This window comes from Melanerpes formicivorus, unplaced genomic scaffold, assembly GCF_026170545.1.
Source record: "Melanerpes formicivorus ecotype bairdi unplaced genomic scaffold, bMelFor1.0.p_v2 SCAF_4, whole genome shotgun sequence".
NCBI classification, from domain to species: domain Eukaryota; kingdom Metazoa; phylum Chordata; class Aves; order Piciformes; family Picidae; genus Melanerpes; species Melanerpes formicivorus.
Window position 1 is genome coordinate 29918292 of NW_027142356.1, and position 21930 is coordinate 29940221.

General features: G+C 41.8%; 1 protein-coding gene across 1 annotated transcript in view; it reads right to left on the reverse strand.

The window, feature by feature from the left end:
• Positions 1–564: 564 nt before the first annotated feature.
• The window catches only part of ZDHHC2 (zinc finger DHHC-type palmitoyltransferase 2), a 41744-nt gene continuing 20378 nt past the window's right edge, over positions 565–21930 (reverse strand). The window contains exons 6-13 of the mRNA XM_068137512.1: positions 20870–20902; positions 14844–14964; positions 13706–13838; positions 12365–12491; positions 12074–12166; positions 9347–9456; positions 7852–7929; positions 565–4081 (exon numbers count right to left, since the gene is read on the reverse strand). Of these exons, the coding sequence (XP_067993613.1) occupies positions 7889–7929; positions 9347–9456; positions 12074–12166; positions 12365–12491; positions 13706–13838; positions 14844–14964; positions 20870–20902 (658 nt within the window). The 3' untranslated portion in view covers positions 565–4081; positions 7852–7888. The remainder of the gene's footprint in view (positions 4082–7851; positions 7930–9346; positions 9457–12073; positions 12167–12364; positions 12492–13705; positions 13839–14843; positions 14965–20869; positions 20903–21930) is intronic.

Genomic DNA, 21930 nt, shown 5'->3' on the forward strand with positions numbered 1-21930 from the left:
TGCACAGATGGTCTCATTCCTCTCTGCACCAGAGGTGCATTCAGTGCTTTCCTAGGGGAGACTGTTAGCAAAGAGTGGAATTCACACAGACTGCATGAATCTGGCATGAGAGGGACTGGAGAGCCCTCATGAAGCAAAGCTGCTGTAGGTGACAAGCCTGGTAAGTAACATACATCCCTTCCATGCCCCTCCAGAGTTCTACAAAGTAAGGTAGGGTTTGAAGAACTCCCTCTTTTTCGGGGACAAAATGACCCCCTTTTGGCCTTCAACAGTATCCGAAGGAATGCAGTTGTGTTTGCTCTGCCAACATGAAGACATGGAGTGAGTGTTTGACCCATGGAAAAGAAAAAAGGATGTGGTTCCCTCTTAACCCATTTCACAGCATAATGCTCTGTGAGGTGTCCAGGATTGAGCAACTAAACCGGGGAGGGAAAACTTGCCTATAAAATTCAGAGAAGAGCTAAGGGGGGACATTTATAGCAACTATGTTGTTAATGAAGCCAGGTACACTGTCAGTAATGCTGAAGGTAATGTCTCAAAGATTACTATGTACATGACTTGCTGAACAAGAAGCATTTATTTATGTGAGCAGTACATTAACAAGTGGCAAAGTTATACACTAAAAATATATTCCTCCCCCGCACGCCAACACACCAGTGTGACAACCAGTCAACTGAATCAGGGCAAGAACTCTCAGTCCAAATAATGATTAACAACAGCTACAGCATACCATGCACTAAAGCAAACTTGCTTCCTGCAGCTTTTCTGAAGCCTTGCTTGAAGACCTTGATTTTAAGTACATCAACAGTTAAAAATTAGTTAGCGGTTTCATGGGTTACCTGCCCACAGCTGTAGGCTCCTGAAGAACTCGCAATCTGCAACTTTAAACTGGGCAGTGTCATTGTACTCTCCAGTTAAAAAATTAAAGTGCATGGCAGCAGCTGTGTCCAATTGCTCAGTGGGAGGAGCTCATCAACATCTAGTGCTCCATTTCATAACAAAAATAGTTCTCTGTGAAGATTTTGAGCGCTCCACCACCAGTACATCAACCGACACAGAATGTGTGAACCACTTCCTGGTGCAGACGTGTAATAAGATTGGTTCAAACCTACAAATGAAGGAAGCTTCTTACGTCTGTGGGGGGCTATGATTCATAAAACTGTTTACATATATACAAAATAAATTTAACTCTGTTGTCATTGGGACTCAGGCCCATCTGGGTAGTCTGCAGAACTCATCCAACTTCTACTGAAGCCTCAAATGCAGTCACACTGCTAAACAACTATCAGGGATACTCTTTACTTTTTTAGCAAAAAAGTAGATTAGTAACTGTACAGTAGGTAAAAAGCAGTCTTTAAAAAAAATACAGAAGTTACACAAAAGGCTGTAGTAAAGTGCCTAGCAAGAATACAAAGAACAGGAGAACTGGTGTAAGCAGACAAACGTTACAGCCGCGCTTCCCCCTTACCTCCCCACGAATTCTCCCGTGTGCATTGTAACCACATCAGTGCTCAGTGACGATGTGTCAAAAAGACCACTTTCACTTTGCTATATAAGAATAATCATACCAGAAATTATACTTTGGAGCACTTTTGTCCATGCTCTGTACAGTGGGAACTGCCAGGAACCCTCAAAAGTATGCTGACAGTGCTCCTTGTGGAGGCACAACTTGTACCCATCCTGAGAGCAAGTGTAGCCACAGCCCTCTGGCTCAAATCTGCTTAACATTTACCTTTGAGCTAGAATAATTTCCCTTTCCCCTTCTCCTCCTTTCCTTCATCAACATATGCTTCTTACACTTCCATCAGTTTTCAGCTAGAGGGACAGCCTCTGGCTACATCAAAGCTGTAGATTACTTAGGGCTATTTGTGCTTTCCAAGTGTGACTTCTGAGAGACATGCAGAAGCCAGGCATTTCTTGATTCCTTATCTCTATCCTTTCTCCACCTGGATCCCCAGCCTTACTGAAAGCTTTCAGAGCCCTGGCCACAGTAAGGGAGGCTGACACCTGTATTAGACAGATCCATTTCCATGATGTGTTTTGCTGAAGAAGAAATGTACTTTGTACTTATGTAAAAATAAGGAGCAAGTCACACTGAAGCTGAATCTCAACTTTTCAACTCAGTATTGCCAAATGCATGCTCCATGACAAGCTACCCTGTGACTAACTGCATAAAACCCAAGACTATACAGATAGGTAAAGACCCTGAAGTGTCAAAAAATATAGTGTGTTTTTTTTTCCTCTCCCCCTTTATCCCTTGACAAGTTAGCCTTGAAACAAACACTAAGATGAGGTAAGCTGACCGAACAACACTGAATAAATAGCTGCAAAAAACTTTTGGTTGCTAGAGATCTGCAGGCATCATGTAAACTGTATGCTACCTTCATGCTAGTTTAAAAAAAGGTGTTCTACATCAAGGGACCCACACTCTGGCACTTCTGGCAAGAAACAGATGTTTTCAGGCTGGTAAAATAAATGTATTTCCCCTCCCTAGGAAAAGAAAAAAAGCCTCATTTGTGCTCCAACAGCAATCACTTAAGTTGTAAACCACCCCCCAGGAAAGACAAAGTTACCTGCCTGTGGAAGAGTGAATGCACTTAGTCCTGCTGCCAGTTTTCTGAACAAACAACTGACACCCTTACAGTGTGAACCAACTTGCTAAGTGATTTAGGTTTGGTAACAGAACTGAGCTTCGTCTGAGAGGTTTTCACTTTTTGTTTTTTCCTTGACTAGTCTTTTTATCTAGCCACCTAGAAAGCTAATTGAGTTCTCCTAAAGTTGTTTTCAGAATAGCAATTTGCATTTAAATGTAAACCCTGACACCATAAATGGAGTGTGTACAGAAGGCACAAGACAATTAGGTTTTGTGTTGCTGAAATTTCGTTGACTTTGAAAATTGATAATGCCTTTTTTTAATGACCTGGCTGATAAACTCAGATCCTAAGAAAGCTGCCAGCTCCTAACTGAATTGAAGGGGTTTCCTAGCTGCAGCAACTTTGCTTTTTGGTATGGCAAACAAATCTCTGTTGTCCTGTAAATGCAAGTATCATAAATCAGAACAGTAAGTCTCCTTGATTGTACATGGTGTTTGTTAATTAGACAGTAAGAAAGGCAGTGTCTTAAACAACAAGTATAAAGAAAAACACCCAAGACAACTGTTGATCAATCAGAAACTAGGATTTTGAAAGACAGTGGCCTTCAAGAACACAGCTTGGTAAAAAGCCTTTTGGATCAAAGTTAAGAGACAACACTAATTTCCCAAAGAGGTTAACAGCTCCAAATAGGACAATAAAATCCTCATTTCACAGCACTGCCATGTGCAGCTCCCATCAAGATCCCCAGCTGGCCAGCTGCATTTATGTATTACCCATCTGAACTCAGGCTTTTTATCGCTCCACTTACCAGTGATCCACTGTAGCATTCAATTACCAAAGAGGGGTTTTACCCCTCCACAGCTTTCCAGGTTACTGCTAACGCAGAGCTGAGGGAAAATGGAGCTTCTGCAATAATGTTTTCCAAACATAGTCAGACACTTCACTGGGGTTTCCTTATCTTCAAAAATTGCTTATCAAGCACTCAAAAGAAAATACAGTCCACCAAGCCACTAAATTATTCATCATCACCACTGGCTCTTCTCCCAGTTCTTAAAGCCAGTAGTGCAAAACATTGATTGTAAAGTCAACTACTCACAGCAATTTGAGTTAGCAGGTGAATTTTTAAAACCAAGGCAAGATCATGGACTGATGTGTTAAGGAGGTCACATTTTTGTTGTGCTGAGTATCAAAGTAAAGCCAGCCATTGCATTTTTACAACTGTAAACTCAAGACTTTCCCCCCACCCCACCCCTTAACACTCAGAATCATCCTTTTCAAACCCAGTAATTTTAAGTGAAAACATTCTTTACATGGTTCAGAAATTGTATGTTTAATTTCATGTTTCAAGCAGTGACATGGAGACAGCTAAATCATCTGTCAGTTTGTTTTCTGAGCACATCCGCAGAGGAGCAGACAGGAGCAGCTGGCCAGCAGCGCTGATATTTGGAAGAAAGGCATCTTCCTTCCAAGGACAGCTTCTTCTTGAACTGCAACAGAGCATTAGTCACAAAATACACTGTCAGAATTGAAAAAATACTTACAAAATATGTTATTGCAACAAGTATCATCAACTCAAAGGGCAATGTGAACAACAGCTAAATGAAAATCCCACCCTGAAGAGGAATGCTGTAAGGTTGTTTGCAGCTAAGTCATGAATCCACTTCAGGATGACAGCGATTAAAAACTGACTACCTAAGCAAGTAGGCCACCAGTTTGTAAAATGAAGTGAGCTATTTTTGGAGTATTTCCAGGTACCAACATCATTAAAAAACAACTTTCTGTTACATTACTGTAAGCCACATCTGGTGCTATGACTCATTAGTCCTCTGATTTAACTACAAAGGACTACAGGATATTAAACATATCCTTAGCTGGGACAGAAATTCAAATTGCTAACATGCAGGCTGTATTTTTCATGTCTAGGATGAAATTAGTTGGTTTTGTTGTTAAGACTTCACCATCTTTATTAAAGTATTCTATTTGCTCCCTAGGAACAAATACAACTCAAATATTGACAAAGTAATGAAATTAAACAGAAAGAAGTTAAAAAGTAAACATGTTTTCATATAAGGGCTCTTACATATGTCAGGTTTATAATCTATACACACAGTAATATGGGGGGTTTTTGTTTCCTTTTCTGAAAGGCTTTTAAGTGCCACACAGAAGTATCTCAGACAGAGCTAAGGGTGCATACAACCAAACTGGCACTTAGCTCATGGCAGAGAAATTATCAGGCCTTAGCTGCTGCCCTTTTGAGCTGAGCATGAATCAGTCTGACTAACTTATATAGCTTTACACGTATTCTTTGGAATGTAACCTCCTCTGAAAGTGGTCTCTTTGAGAAGCTGCACTTCAGAATGGATGCTCACTAATAGAAAAACAAACCCAACAAACTAACCCTTAAACCAAACAACAAGGCCTCTCAATACCCAGAGGTGGGGTGATAAGATTGAAACCACAAATCTAATTGTTAGTGTCTCAGACTGGACTAAAAGAAAACAAACTACCAACAACCAACCAGAAAAGAACATGAGATGGTTATGAAGCTAAACAGCTTGAAACAAAAAAAAAACCCAAACCAAACACTTTCAGCACCTTGAGAACAACCACAGCCAATATTTGATATTCAGGATAACCTAAATAGTTTCATAGTTTCATAGTTTCATTCAGGGTTGGAAGGGACCACAATGATCATCTAGTTCCAACCCCCCTGCCATGGGCAGGGACACCCCACACTACATCAGGCTGGCCAGAGCCTCATCCAGCCTGCTCTTAAACACCCCCAGGGACGGGGCCTCGACCACCTCCCTGGACAACCCATTCCAGGGTTTCACCACTCTCATGGTAAAGAACCTCCTCCTCACATCTAGCCTGAATCTCCCCACCTCCAAAGTTCCAATAATATGTGTGCACTCTTTAAAGAAGCACTAAAGTTTAAAAATGAGTACTTCAGCAAATAAAGTAGAAAGTAGAGCTCCAACCTGACAAAACTAGACCCCCAAAATCTGTTTCTTTAAAGCCTGTCTGTGATGCTTTGCTCTTGAGCAGCGGTGACGTGTAAGAGACTCATTGAAACTGAGTAATTTTGTTTTCCAGAAGCGGCTGCTTTGTTGAAACAACTGATGGATTAATCAGGGCAGAAGAATGGCATTTCACATTTTTAACAACTGGTTAGAAATGAGATTCTTAGACTCAAATAAACCCTAGAGAGCAGTCAAAACTGCAGGCACCAGCTGAGTTTAATTTTGTCATCTCTAACTCTGTTCATTTGACATCCACATTTTCAACACTTTAACACTTCACACCATCACCAAGTTTGTAGATGTACCTATATTTGGAACCATCTGTGACTTCATTCACCACTTAACACAAAACCATAATGTGAGAGTCAAGAGTTTTTTGAGTTTCTCTGAACTTCTGAGACCTCTTTAGTATCTGCACAGCTACCATTTTTATAACCTGCCTTGGCAGTACAACACTACAGCTCTTGTAACAATCACTGCAGTTGCCTGATGGCTTTCTGCACCTCCTACTTCCTCCACGAGTGACCTCCAGGAGCAACCTGACAGCCATGACAGTATGTCCAGGAGTCACGTCACACACAAGTGAAGGACATCCACTTGAGACACCTTTTCAGGGTATTTGAAAGGATGCTCCCAAGAGCTGAGAAGGAAATATCCTTGTTGGAACTTCTCCAATGTTACTGGAGAATTGTAAATTGTTTGGTATGCTGAAATTCATAGGTTTGGAGTCAAAGCTGCCTTCTGAGAAGGCTATGTGTCCACATATCAATGCAAGAAATCAACACCATCTTTTTGACAATAGGTGACAAATACTCAGGAAGTCCCATGGACACCTCTTGTCTTCAGCAGGCAGCACTTATTTATTATTAAAATAGGATGCAGCTCAGTACCTGACACTGAAGAACAAGCTGCTAATAGCTTATGCATTAGAATAAACCTTTCTTCTTCATCTGATAGACTTCACAGTATCACAGTATCACAGTATAACTTAGGTTGGAAAGGACCTCGAGGATCATCGAGTCCAACCTATCAACACAGACCCCATGACTAGACCATGGCACCAAGTGCCACGTCCAATCTCCTCTTGAACGCCTCCAGGGACGATGACTCAACCACCTCCCTGGGCAACCCATTCCAATGACGAATGACTCGCTGGGTGAAGAATTTCCTCCTCACCTCGAGTCTAAACCTCCCCTGGCGCAGCTTGAGACTGTGTCCCCTTGTTCTGGTGCTGGTTGCCTGGGAGAAGAGACCAACCCCTTCCCGGCTACAACCACCTTTCAGGTAGTTGTAGAGGGCAATGAGGTCACCCCTGAGCCTCCTCTTCTCCAGGCTAAACAATCCCAGCTCCCTCAGCCTCTCCTCATAGGGCTGTGCTCAAGGCCCCTCCCCAGCCTTGTTGCCCTTCTCTGGACACGTTCAAGTATTTCGATGTCCTTCCTAAACTGAGGGGCCCAGAACTGGACACAGTACTCAAGGTGTGGCCTAACCAAAGCAGGGTACAGGGGCACAATGACCTCCCTGCTCCTGCTGGCCACACTATTCCTAATGCAGGCCAGGATGCCATTGGCCCTCTTGGCCACCTGGGCACACTGCTGGCTCATATTCAGGTGGCTGTCAATCAGCACCCCCAGCTCTGTTTGGGAGCTCTCCAGCCACTCCGACCCCAGCCTGTAGCTCTGCATGGGATTGCCATAGCCAAAGTGCAGCACTCACCTCCTTTATCAGACCAAGCTATGATCTTTGTACTCAGGGTTAAGAACTAACTCAATTTTCACAGAATCACCAAGGCTGGAAGAGACCTCAAAGATCACCAAGTCCCACCTGTCACCACAGACCTCATGTCTAAACAATGGCACCAAGTGCCACATCCAGTCCCCTCCTGAACACCTCCAGGGATGGTGACTCCAAACTTTCAATCTTAGCTTTACAATTATTTGCTGGACAGCTTGAACAGCCATGATTTCATTCTTTAACAGAAAGGGAGTAACACTATTTTGAAGTATTAACTAAATTCAATGGATGTAAAGGTTAAACTGTTTTGAAAACAGGACACATGAAGAAATAGGTTTAGTTTACAGCTATAAATTCACGTGCTACTGGTCATGGCAAAAAAAACCCCAACAAATCAAACTGAAGAAAGCAGGAATTGGTTTAATTATTTTCTGTTGTGTATTCTTTAAGTGGTATGGCATGATGGAGTAACATATGAGGTACACAAAACATTAACATACCTTTCCTTACGTATTCAGATGTTTGTTTCAAGAGAAATTAGGTTTCATTTTCCATGGTTAATGCAGGATTGCTCATACCTTTCAAGACAAAATTTCCACAGGGAAAGGGCTCATGTCTATTTCAGCAAACAATACAAACTTTAATTAACAATTCATCTTAAAATCATGCCACTGCTACCAACTCTCTTCCTGTCCTGTGTCCACTACACTGCTTTTCACTCGCTGCAACAAGGTATCATTGTATTCTGGTATAAGCAATGTGTCATTGCAATAATTACCTGGCTTAGCCTAGAAGATACTTAGCACCCAATGGTGTTAGTGTTCTCAGTATCTCTTGGTCAGGTCTAACTGGGAAGGGCAGAGCAGCTCAATATGCAGAACTTCCTATAAGCATGCATTTAAAATAAGCTTCATGAATTTTGGTTTATGAAAAAAACCAACAAATGACCTTGGTGATTTTTACACTCTGCCTTCTAAAACTCACAGAATCACAGGCTGTTAGGGGCCAGAAGGGACCTTGAGAGATCATCTATCACAGTATCACAGTATGGCTAAGGTTGGAAGAGACCTCGAGGATCATCGAGTCCAACCTGTCACCACAGACCTCATGACTAGACCATGGCACCAAGTGCCACGTCCAATCCCCTCTTGAACGCCTCCAGGGACAGTGACTCCACCACCTCCCTGGGCAGCACATTCCAATGACGAATGACTCTCTCGGTGAAGAACTTTCTCCTCACCTTGAGCCTAAACTTCCCCTGGCGCAGCTTGAGACTGTGTCCCCTTGTTCTGGTGCTGGTTGCCTGGGAGAAGAGGCCAACCCCTTCCTGGCTACAACCACTTTTCAGGTAGCTGTAGAGGGCAATGAGGTCTCCCCTGAGCCTCCTCTTCTCCAGGCTACTCCTTCAGCCTCTCCTCATAGGGCTTATCCTTGTGTAGCAATCAGTGGACGCGGCCCACGGGCAACTGAAGCCCAGCCGGTGAGGAGTGTGACTTGGAGTCCAGTCCAACCCCACTGCCAGAGCAGGATCACACAGGAATGCATCCAGTTGGGTGTTCCAGTGTTCAAGTGTTCCATCACTTTCACAGTGAAAAATTTTTCCTGATGTTCACATGGAACTTCCTATGCCTCAACTTCCACCCATTGCCCCTTGTCCTGTCATTGGGCATCACCCAGAAGAGCCTGGCTCCATCCTCTTGGCACTCACCCTTTACATATTTATAAACATGAATGAGATCATCTCTCAGTCTCCTCCTCTCCAAACTCAAGAGCCCCAGCTCCCTCAGTCTATCCTCATGAGGAAGATGTTTCACTCCATTAATGATTTCTGTGGCTCTGCGCTGAACTCTTTCAAGCAGTTCCCTGAGGTCCATCTTGAACTGGGAAGCCCAGAACTGGACACAATATTCCAGATGCCGCCTCACCAGGGCAGAGGAGAGGGGGAAAACTAGTTGATTACAAAACTAATAATTGCAGCACAAATCAATTCCTTACCCACTTTGTCCTTTTCAGCCTTTGCATTAGTTTCTGACCAAGATGGCGTATCCGTGAGAAGGTGGCTCTGGGAATCACGCAGCGGCTTTGCAGGAAACAGGTGGTTCTCACTGGGATGCCAATAAAAAGAACATTAGTAAACTGCAGCCATTTTTCATAATCTTCCCACACATCACAAACAGTATGTTGCATGAAGCATCTTCTCTACCTGACCTTGCTTCTTTCCTGATGAATCACTACTGTTTATCATTACATACATTACGCTGTGGCTGTCATAGATGCAAGCACATTCTAAAAAGCAACTCCCTAGCAGAAAGCAGGGAAGCATTCTGATTCTTATATAGTAATATATCACACACATGTATCTATATAAATAATATATAGCTATTATATATTAGTACAGTATATGAGCCAGCAGTGTGCCCAGGTGGCCAAGAAGGCCAATGGCATCCTGGCCTGGATCAGGAATAGTGTGGCCAGCAGGAGCAAGGAAGTCATTGTGCCCTGTACTCAGCACTGGTTAGGCCACATCTTGAGTCCTGTGTCCAGTTCTGGGCCCGCAGTTTAGGAAAGATGCTGAGTTGCTGGAATGTGTCCAGAGAAGGGCAACAAAGCTGGGGAGGGGTTTGGAGCACAAGCCCTATGAAGAGAGGCTGAGAGTGTTGGGGTTGTTTAGCCTGGAAAGGAGGAGGCTCAGGGGAAACCTTATTGCTGTCTACAACTACCTGAAGGGAGGTTGTAGACAGGTGGTGGTTGGTCTTTTCTCCCAGGCAACCAGAACAAGAGGACACAGTCTCCAGCTGCACCAGGGGAGATTTAGGCTGGATGTTAGGAAGAAGTTCTTCACAGAAAGAGTGATTGGCCATTGGAATGAGCTGCCCAGGGAGGTGGTAGAGTCACCATCACTGGAGGTGTTTAGGAAGAGACTGGATGAGGCACTTGGTGCCATGCTTTAGTTGATCAGATGGTCTTGGGTGATAGGTTGGACTTGATCTCAAAGGTCTTTTCCAACCTGGTTAATTCTATTCCATTCTAATACATTTCCAAAGGCACTCTATCCACATTCTCTCCTACTACAATAAACCTGACACAATAAATAGTGGAGAGAACACCTCCAAAATCTCTTGCCTAATATAACCTATGGGTCACTGGGGTAGGATTTAAAACATCAATAAAGAGTTAGCTGAAACACAATGTTTTTTTATGAATAAAATATTGTCAGTATGATTCCTTTATAATTCCTTAGTCACATATCAAGTCTACTATACTTATTACACTCTTCATTACATAAATATTGAAAAAAAGTTACAGTATGAAACATGAAGCTATTGTAGTCCTTTAAAGGAGCATCTGCATATCTTTCACAGATGGTATGAAGATGTCATGTCCATAAATCACAAGAATTAAGAAAATATGTCCTATTAACAGCAGAAACAAAACACATGCATTCAACATGCAGCCTCCTGTGCTGTGGCACAGGGCTGAGGCTGGGGATTTCCTTATCTGAAGCATCTTTCACCAGATAGGAAGAAGCAGGCCTCCCCCAAAAGCCTTGCATGACAATGCATCCATGTCACAGGCAGACCAACTAACCATCTTAGAATAGAATAGAATAGAATAGAATAGAATAGAATAGAATAGAATAGAATAGAATAGAATAGAATAGAATAGAATAAACCAGGTTGGAAGAGACCTTCAAGATCATCACGTCCAACCTATCACCCAACACCACCTAATCAACTAACCCATGTCACCAAGCACCCTGTCAAGTCTCCTCCTGAACACCACCAGTGACGGCGACTCCACCACCTCCCCGGGCAGTCCATTCCAATGGGCAATCACTCTCTCTGTGTAAAACTTCCTCCTGACCTCCAGCCTGAACTTCCCCTGGCGCAGCCTGAGACTGTGTCCTCTTGTTCTGGTGCTGGCTGCCTGGGAGAAGTGACCAACCTCTGCCTGTTTACAACCCCCCTTCAGGTAGTTGTAGAGAGCAATAAGGTCACCCCTGAGTCTCCTCCTCTCCAGGCTAAGCAGCCCCAGCTCCCTCAGTCTCTCCTCATAGGGCTTGTGTTCCAAGCCCCTCACCAACTTCATTGCCCTTCTCTGGACTCGTTCCAGCAAGTCAACATCCTTCCTAAACTGAGGGGCCCAGAACTGGACACAGTACTCGAGGTGTGGCCTAACCAATGCAGTGTACAGGGGCAGAATGACCTCCCTGCTCCTGCTGGCCACACTGTTCTTAATGCAGGCCAGGATGCCATTGGCCCTCTTGGCCACCTGGGCACACTGCAGGCTCATGTTCATCCTACCATCGACCAGCACCCCCAGGTCCCTCTCTGCCTGGCTGCTCTCCAGCCACTCTGACCCCAGCCTGTAGCACTGCATGGGGTTGTTGTGGCCAATGTGTAGAACCCGGCACTTGTGTATGCAGAACAGAATGTTCCACACCTGCCTAACATCAGCAAAATTCAGGTCCTGGGAAAGTCACTGAACTGAGACAAAGCAGACTGCAGGGGGGAAGCCAACTTTACTTTCATAAATTTTAATAGAAGTCTGAGGATTATCTGAATTACAGCATAGCTGTTTAAAATCTGACTTGCATTTATTAATAGGGTGATCATCATCTGCTTACCACTTTTAAGTATCTTACACATGGTTCTATTTACATGTGCACAGGAGAAAACAGTATTTTCAGATGCTTGAAATAAGCAACAAAAAGCAGATTACCTTTTGGATGTTGAATTAAGACCGCCAGGTGTGGAAGCTTGCTCGGTATCCTGATTAACAAGGCAAGTTGGGAAGGAGCAACCATCCCCTAGACTGGAAAACTTCAGAATTAGTGTCATACATACATACAAAAACAATAATAATATCCCAACTTCAAGGAATTATGTTGTTTGTTTTTTTCTGAAGTGAATATCACTGCACCTTATCTGAAAAAACTAACCAGCCCCCAAACCCTGTGAATCCTGCTTATTCAACAGTTTCAACAAACCAAGCATTAAAAACTGAGTATACCTTGAAAATACAGGCAGCAACCAGTATTTCTTCTCATCACCAAACACCTGCCTTAGGTTTTTGCTGAAGCCTAAGCTGAAGCCATTCTTGTCTGTTCTGTGACGAAATATGGGAGCTCTGAATACCTCTTAAAAGAAGAAAAATGAATTAGATCTCTTCATAAGACAGAGTGTTCAAGTTTCACACAGAAAGGCTGTACTGCCCAAATGACTGAGACAGTCCACTCATGAAAGCCAAACTCAGTGCTATACAGGCACTGGGCATGCAGAGGAACTCTGTGACCAAAGAAAGGTGTAGATCTCCTCCACTTTCCTCCCTAATCAAGGCAAGGAGAAATGAGGAATTTACTTTTTAGGAAGACATGATATGTCACATGCAGTTTTCAGCATGTGACTATACCACAGAGAGCATTCAAGAAAGAAAAACCTAAACAAAGAGTTTTCTACAGAAAGAACGATGGAAAAGAAGAAAAGCTTGACCTACTTCTGCACCTCCAGTTATTTCTCTATTAAGATTTGTAACCAGACAGTGGTGGGAAATGCTGGTTTAACACAGATATTCACTGCAGTTATACACACTGCCCCACAGTAGAGGCACAGGCCATCTTCTCTGAGGTTTTTCAAATTAGCTCATAACAGAGTCCCTTCTCTGTATCCATGATTATGTGGTAGGCAGGACTCAAAACTGTGAAACTGCCTTTCAGATCTGGGTCCATTTACTACTAAATATAGCAGCAGGGCCTTATAGTCTGCTCATCCGTGTCAGATCATTCTCTGACACTTGCTCTTTGTGCTCATTCATGCTGATCAAAACTAACACTAGGGCCACTTTGCCTCCAGTCCAGGCAAAGTTGGGGCATTAACAACTATGTCTTTCAGAGCTTTTAAACACAACTGTAGCAGAACTGAAGAGAAGAACTTTGGTTCTGCAGGAGCCAAGGGTACGAAGTACTGTAGTCGCTGCACTGACTGAGACACCGCACCAGAGGACTCTGACCTGGGGGCTGGAAATGCCAATCAACAGTCACTTGTACCAGCATGTATTGGTGTGTATAACATTTATTATAAAGTGATCTCAACTATTAGTTTATTCAGTTTCTGTCAGCAGGCTGTAGATGGGAGGAAGTGAGAGGAAGAGGGTAAGTTTACTAATAGCTTGATCTCATGGGTCAAAAGGAAAAGCGCAGCAGAACTGGGCAGAGTCAGTACTGGACACATTGCCAGATTCTGGGCACTTCTTGTCAGGGTCCAAGGAACCTCTATAGGAGATTCCCATTACTTCCATACACATAATATACATTTAATTTTTGCCATTAAACATAGAAGCATTAGATCCACTTACCTAGTGTAGACTTATTTTTGCTGACAAGCCAACAATGATACCCAAAGAGGGAAGACAAACTGACAGAAAACATAGCTGCTGCAAAGAACAAAAACATGATGTGGAACTTGGCTTGAGTATCAGGAAGGCCATTCTAAAGATAAAAATAAAATAATTATGCTGTTAGAACTGGGGAAATAGCTGTTTAATCTGATTGTTAATAACACTCTATCCAGCCAAATCAAATTCAGGGCAGAACACAAACGTACCACACAACAAGAACCTGAATAAGTGAATCATACACCTTCTCTGTACTGATGGCCATGCAGTTAGGCTGCTGACAGCATGCAAATTAAAGACATGGGCCCTTTCTTGACAAAGTTGAAGTACTGGTAAGAAGAACCTGCAATTGCATCTGACCTTTGAAGGGTCCTTGAGGGATAAATAATTTATCCTTACAAAAATGGTATTGTCTAATTAGCCTTTTCAGAATAGGCATAGCATAAATATTGCAAATCTAAGAAGGTAATATGCTAAGTTGCAACACAGATAATCATAATACTAGAAAATGTCCCTGGAGCCTTTCCATAGCATTATAGCAAGTCAACTAAACCTGTTTACAACGTAAATTCCCTTGCAAACTGTTTTCCACATAATTCCATACTTGTTCTATGCAGCTTCAAAATATTGTAGGAATAAGTGAAAATTCATAAGCTACAAGAAATAGAAAGAAAAGCCTCAAGTCTTAGGATTCTTGAGCAGAATCATAGAATCAACCAGGTTGGAAAAGACCTCAAGAGATTATCAAGTCCAACCTATTAGCTAATACACCTCATGACAACTAAACCATGGCTTCAAGTGCCACATCCAATCTTTTTTTGAGCACCTCCAGGGACAGTGACTACACCAGCTCTCTGGGCAGCCCATTCCAATGGCCAATTACTCTTTCTGTGAAGAACTTTCTCCTCACCTCAAGCCTAAACTTCTCCTGGTGCAGCTTGAGACTGTGTCCTCTTGTTCTGGTGCTGGTTGCCTGGGAGCAGAGACCAACCCCCACCTGGCTACAACCTCCTTTCAGAGAGCAATAAGGTCTCCCCTGAGCATCCTCTTCTCACACATAAACTTCATACACATAAAGTCAGTATTATCTATTACTTACTGTCCAAAACTTGATAAAATACTGTAAGTCTGTTGCAGCAATGAAAAGGCAGTACAGGAGAGAGTAAGCCAAGAACAGAAGAAAAAACTTGTAATTTGAGAATCCCACACAGTTGTTCACCCTGATAAAAAAGTAAAACCAAAACCAGAATGTAAAGAAAGTTACATTCTATGCTTTCATGCAATTTAGACTTAAACTAACTTATCTAAGGCTATAAAAGTCAGTATCAGTATCTAAACCAAGTTTTGCTTACTTTCTGTTATGCCTCAAGATACTGAAGCGTATTTAGCCTCAGCTTCCAAATTAGTGTAGAAATTCTATCCAAAACAACAGCCACAACCCTAAAGAACTTTACTAGGTAATACCATTTTCAACAGCTTACTGAAATTCAGTTTTGACTTGTGGTATGGAATTTGTTCCCAGCACAGCTAATGTAAATGTGACTGCAGTCAGAGTTACATTTTTAGTTTCAGTGTCTGTGTTTTACCAGTAGACACACTGTAGGTAGCAACTGGGACACAATTGCAAGCCAAGAATTTCAAACTCAGCTGAATTTTGTCAAAAATGAAAGCAGCCTCACTTAATTCACATCCTTCTTCACTAATCATAATGCAAATTAATGTAAAACTTGCTAGCATCCTTCTTCATTAATCATAATCCAAATTAATGTAAAACTTGCTAGCATCCTTCTTCATTAATCATAATGCAAATTAATGTAAAACTTGCTAGCAAGATTCTCAAACTTAAGACTATTCATAGAAGATTCCTAAAAATATTTACATTCATGTAAAATTATTAAACACTGGTTAATAAACAGAAAACATTCCACATCAGTGCCAACACGACAGCAAATAAAAGAGATTGGGAACATGTAAATACACATCTGAATGTCCAAATAAATCTCATTTTATTATTTTTACTTATTGGCTTCAGGTCCACCTGTTGCCCATTTTTAAAGAATTCATATGTGATAATCATAGAATCATCGAATTAATAAGGTTGGGAAAGACTAATGAGCAACTATCATCACAGAGACATGATGAGGGTACATTTAGTAGCACAGCAACTTCCCATTAGAGGCAGTATATTAAGCATTATGAAGATAAGAGCTTTATTAAACATGTAATGATATTACATCCACCAAATGAAAAATACTGGAGTGCTGCCCATGCAAAGTCTGTTGGTGAACATTTTCCCTTTCATTTTTATTTGGTTCCATTAGGAAGCTAGCCAAAACTTCATAGATTCATAGAATGGTTTAGGTTGGAAGTGACCTTAAAGATCATCTCATTCCAACCTGCCCTGCCATGGGCAGGGACACCTTCCACTAGACCAGGTTGCTCAGGGCCTCATCCAACCTGGCCTTGAACACTTCCAGGGAGGGTGCATTCGTGACCAAATGGGCAACCTGTTCCAGTGTCTCACCACCCTCACTGTAAACAATTTCTTCCTAATGTCCAGTTTAAATCTGCCCTCTTCAAGCTTCAGTTCATTCCCTCTCATCCTATCACTTTTGTAGGCCCCCTTGTAGTCCTTTCTTGCAGGCCCCTTTCAAGTAGTGGAAGGCTGCTCTAAGGTATCCCCAGAGCCTTCTTTTCTCCAGGAAGAACAGCCACAACTCTCTCAGTCTGTATCACAGCACTGCTAACTTTGACTTAACTCTCCACAGAATTAAAAAAAAACTCAAACCCACATTGCTTCTTTAATTAATGAATGTTGCTGCCAGAAAGATTAACTAATTAAGACAAGACTTCACCCATGAAAACACCTATATATTACAGTATCACAGTATAACCCAGGTTGGATATTGAAAAGTAATTCTCAAAATATAAGAATATTTGAAGAGTCTCAGCTTTAGCTGCTACAAGACAGTAATGGCAGGATACATGGTAACCAGGATAGGTAAAATCTTGAAGCCCCAAATAAAGCTTCACTGCACACTGCTGTTATCCATCCTCAGGGTGGATAGGGCGTTTGTTTGTTTTGTTACTGGTTTTGTTTCTATTAAACATGCCACCTTGGCTAAACATTAAATTTGGCATTGCCATTTAAACATGCAGCAATAGCTGAGCATCAGTATTAACCACAGCCAAGAAGGACTAGCAGCAGATTGTTCTAATTAAAAAACCCCAGAAGATCTGTTGCTAAGCTCATGATTCCTACTGGAAAGTAAATTTACAATTCTCCACAGTGCAGTGTGACGTTTTTTATTGAATGTGTCAAAGCAGGCAATTCAATGATTAACTGAAACCAATTCAGACTCAAGGTTTTTAGGATAACCTTCTTTTCCTTTCCTGGTATTTATGTTGGGACAGTTTTGACTTTATGACACAGTTTCATGTGAGAAAAGAACTATCAAGTGAAATAAATGCTATTGCTCAAAAAAGAAATTTCTTGAGTGGAAGACAGATTTCTTCCCTGCTGATCTTTTGCACTGCTGCATATGGCACACATGTTAAAATAAACTTTCAAAAATTATTCCACTCCTTTCAATTTTGACAAAGCCTCAGGCTGAGGAGTTCTTAAAGGAAGAGAACAGTTCGTCAGAAGACAGACGAGGGCCAAGATTCTGCAGTTGCACTATTTGAGTGTGCAGTGTGAAATCGTAAAACCAAATCAAAAAGATTTGAAGCCTAACATTTTTGAGGAAGAGTAAAACTGATGAACACAACTGGCTGAACAACGGTGTGCTACTGCAGTACAACATTCATCCAGGAGAACAGTTCAGGTTAATGGTTTGGATTATAGGTATATGTAAAACCATTGATTCTGAAACATCCTTTCTGTCTCAGAAGTTAAAGGAAAGTTCTAGGCAAAGAAATATTTCACAAGGCACTGAAGGTGATAGAACACAGTTAACAAAAATCATCATGGGATGAAGGAGATGCTGTATTATTTTCAGATGACTCAAATGACAAAGGAGAGATGTTTCAAATTATTCCACATCAGGTGCATCTTCTTAGTATTAGAGTTGTTACATACAAGTTATACTTCCAGTAATGACTCAAGCCATTGCTCTCCTGCTTGCAGCTCCACCTATATATAGTATGAGTAGCAGCAGCAATAGCATAGAAATCACTAATGGTTTTGTTTCTGCATCACTTGAACCTTTTAGAATAGTTAGAGGGCAGTTAAATATTTCAGTTCATCACAGCACTTCCATTAGCGCAGAAGCAACAGCCCAAATAAAGCCTTCCAAAAAGCAGAAGACAGATGACCTGGGGCTAGGACATGACTACCATCTTACTACTTCTGCCTTCCAAATCCTTCATCTAATTTTTTCTCCAGAAATCCTTCACCTAGAAGAATATTAAAATAGTAATAAGCTCTGTTCGAATGCTCTCCCAATAGCTTACGGGGTCCTTTCTAAAACATCCCAACACAAAAAACCAAAAGCGGCACCTAGTGATGGCTAAAGCCCACCCGTTACACTGATTTGCACCCTTACTCTAGCTGGCAAAACAGCCATATAGTAATTTCCCAAAGAACCCCTGAACTCAGGTCTTTAAAAGAACTATGAAGGCTGATCAGCAAACTCCAAATAAATACTCCAAACCACTCTTGTCGCTCCATTCCACAGTTATTTGTTTCAGGCTGAGCAAGGCACTGTGGAAATCCACTCAAATTAGGGAAAATAAAGCAAGACATTACCTCTTTTTTTTTTTTTTTTTTTTTCCTAGTGCATTTCTTTTACTTGAATTACAAAAGGAACAATTCTCCATTAAGAGAATTTCTTAAGTACCTTCTCCATTTCTGCCTTTTCTCTTTGGCACCCATTGGTTACTAGATTAGAAACAATGAGCAATGTAAGCATGGCCTCGAACTGGGTGTGTTCGGATATGAAGACTCTGCAAACAGGTAAAATAACCAAATGCTACTGAGAGGAAAATGGAGTCTGTTTTCCTAGAAGTCTATGGATTAGTGAAATGCCACTTCACTGCCCCTTTATACAACACTTCAGTGCTCAGTTTATGACTTGCTATTCAACGCAATGGACTTTTATTCTGGAACTGAAGTTCGCACGAAGGACATTTAAATCACAGAATCACAGAATCAACAAGGTTGGAAAAGACCTCAGAGATCATCAAATCCCACCTGTCACCCAAAACCTCATGACTACTAGACCATGGCACCAAGTGCCACGTCCAATCCCCTCTTGAACACCTCCAGGGATGGTGACTCCACCATCTCCCTGGGCAGCACATTCCAATGACCAATCTCTCTTTCTGGTAAGAATTTCTTCCTAACATCCAACCTAAACCTCCCCTGGCACAGCTTGAGACTGTGTCCTCTTGTTCTGGTGCTGCTTGCCTGGGAGACCAACCCCCACCTGGCTACAGCCTCCCTTCAGGGAGTTGTAGACAGCAAGAAGGTCTCCCCTGAGTCTCCTCCAGGCTAAACAACCCCAGCTCTCTCAGCCTCTCCTCACAGGGCTGTGCTCCAGCCTCCTCCCCAGCCTCGTTGTCCTTCTCTGGACACTTTCAAGTGTCCTTCACTTGAAAGTGAGACACAAGTGTCTCAATGTCCTTCTTAAATTGAGGAGCCCAGAACTGGACACAGGACTCAAGGTGTGGCCTAACCAGTGCTGAGCACAGGGGCACAATGACTCATGGTACAGTAAAGCACCGGAGTGCCTCATCTCAAAGCCAACGAAACTTCATCTCCCAAGGACCTCACTTTCCTTTGCAGAAGTCACTTGTCCACTGCAATTAACTTTCACACAAAGTTCCCAGGTCACCCCAAGCAAGCAAGAGGGTTGCTAACAAACCAAACAAAATGTACTATCCTAAGGCAGGACAACTCAAAGAATTCCAAACAGACCATAAAGCTTCTCACTGGTGTTTTGTCAGCAACAGGCTGACAGCTGTTTTTTTCTTATAGCTTTCTACACGACAGCTCTAGGAATAAAGAAAAGAACATTTTGTTTCTGATAGGAAATTTGTTCTGCTTTCAGTGGTTTTACATGTTTTGGGATTGTCTGGGTATTCTTGTTTGGTTGGGTTTTTTGAATTAAGAAGCCCACTGCTAACAGTGAGCATTGTCAAGCTTCACATGCTGATAGCACTACAGAAAAAAAGAAGTAGTCATCAGTAATTCTATCCCACACAGGTAAACATTTATTTCAATTCTATTTACCACACAGTGGCAAAATAAGGGCAGATTGCATATGGCATTATGTCAGACCTGTGGCCAGGACCAAGGCAATCAGGAGGAGCCCAGCACCCCTTCTTCCCCTAGGACAGTTTCCTCTTCCCTCTTCCCAGGAATTTGATTTAAGAAGATCAAACCAGCTGCTCAGAGCTACCTACCATTCAGTTTGTCCAACATGAGCGATGTTTAGACCAGTTTCATGCAGCAAAGAACTGCTATCTACCACTCAATCCTCTTAACTTGGACCTTGCTAAACAATTATCATTAATTATTTCTGTGAGATATCTGCCAAACTGACATAAAATTAATTATACATCCTGTCTGCCCACTGGTTTGAAGGGCTGCTGAGAAAAGACAGAAAACAAAACCACTGTGTAGGCCAACACAGCAGCAGAAGGAGGAAGGGTGGGAGGAAGAGGAAAGAAAACAAAGAACCCATATAACTAAAAGAGGTAACTTGTTCTTTCCAACTGTCGTGGGGACTTCAGTAAGGAGAACAAGGCACAGCCCTTTCCTTTGGTTTTTAATCTAATCATCACACAACTAAGCCACAGGAATACTCAAAAGTCCATGACGAAAAGATGTAGTTCTTAAAGTAGTTTTCTTACTGACCAGAAGTCTACTTCATGCTAACTGTAACAACGTGGAGTTACCTTCCAGAGCTCTAACAAAAGTGTTGCAGGAACCTCTTTCCACATTTCCCAACTAGGAAAAGAGGACATGCAGTAAATAACACTAATGCTCCTGCAAGACCACTATCCTCACATAATCATCTAAACCTAGAAACAGTGAAGCACCACCTTCATAACAGCCCCCTCAAGAGCTTATTTTAACAATAAAAGAAAGTAAGAGAAGAAAGCCAGTAGTCCACTCACCATGGGCAATGATGGTCCATTTTCAAAATGCATCTTAAAAAACACCCAGCAGAATTCCAAACATTGCAAAAGGCAATAGGAAAGAAAAACCAAAACACAAAGTCAGAAGCAGTTATGTGTCAGATTTCAATTATTCACATACAGATTAGGAATCCTCCATATCTAGTATTGTTCATCTAATCTATTTAACAAAGATGGCTATTTGCATTCACATAATACAGTTTACCTACAACTAAACTGTAGGTAACCCAAAATCAAGACACTTGTTTGGTCAAGAGCTCAGTGATTTAAGCAAATGCAATCTATAGCTTAAGGATTTGATCCTCATTTTGAATAGGTTTTTCAACTATTGTTTATTTCCTGAATATTTACTGGGATATTTCACTTATTACATGCTTAGTGATACAATGAAATACACTTCCATGTCTCTGATTTGCTTTTGTAGAAATATATCCAGGTGCACACAAGGTTTTCAAGTACTTACCTTGTATGAAAAATCTCAAACATTCTGCAATTAATCATTCTCCACCAATAAAATATGGACAAGAAAATCAGATATCATTGAAGAAAATGAATTTTGACAAGATAAAGACAAAATTAAGGTATTCTGCACCCTTTTTCTCCACTCTGCCCAGCTACAATCCTACCTGACCTATCTGGCATTGCAACCACATTACAGTACAACACAATCATGACCTTCTTTCTGCCTCAACTTAAGTTACTCTTTCAGTGCCTCTGTTGTTTTGCTGGACAAAACTGGAAAATCTTCTCTGCCTCACAATCATGTTGGAAGGTTTGATGTATTATCAGATGAAGAGTATCTAGAATAGCCTTAAGGCTAGACTAAATCAACTTTTGAGGATGCCTCTTCTCTTAAAATTAGAAATTTAAATCACTGGGAGCAAGACTTGAGAAATACAGAGACAGCCAAGCTAACTGGAGAAAGGTCAGAGAGAAGAACAGCCAAAACACAGATTAAATTAGAAAGCAATTAAGACTTCTAGGGAATGTGGAGGTGAACATTTTATGGCTTCAGTTAGAAATGGGGGGGATGCTTGGTT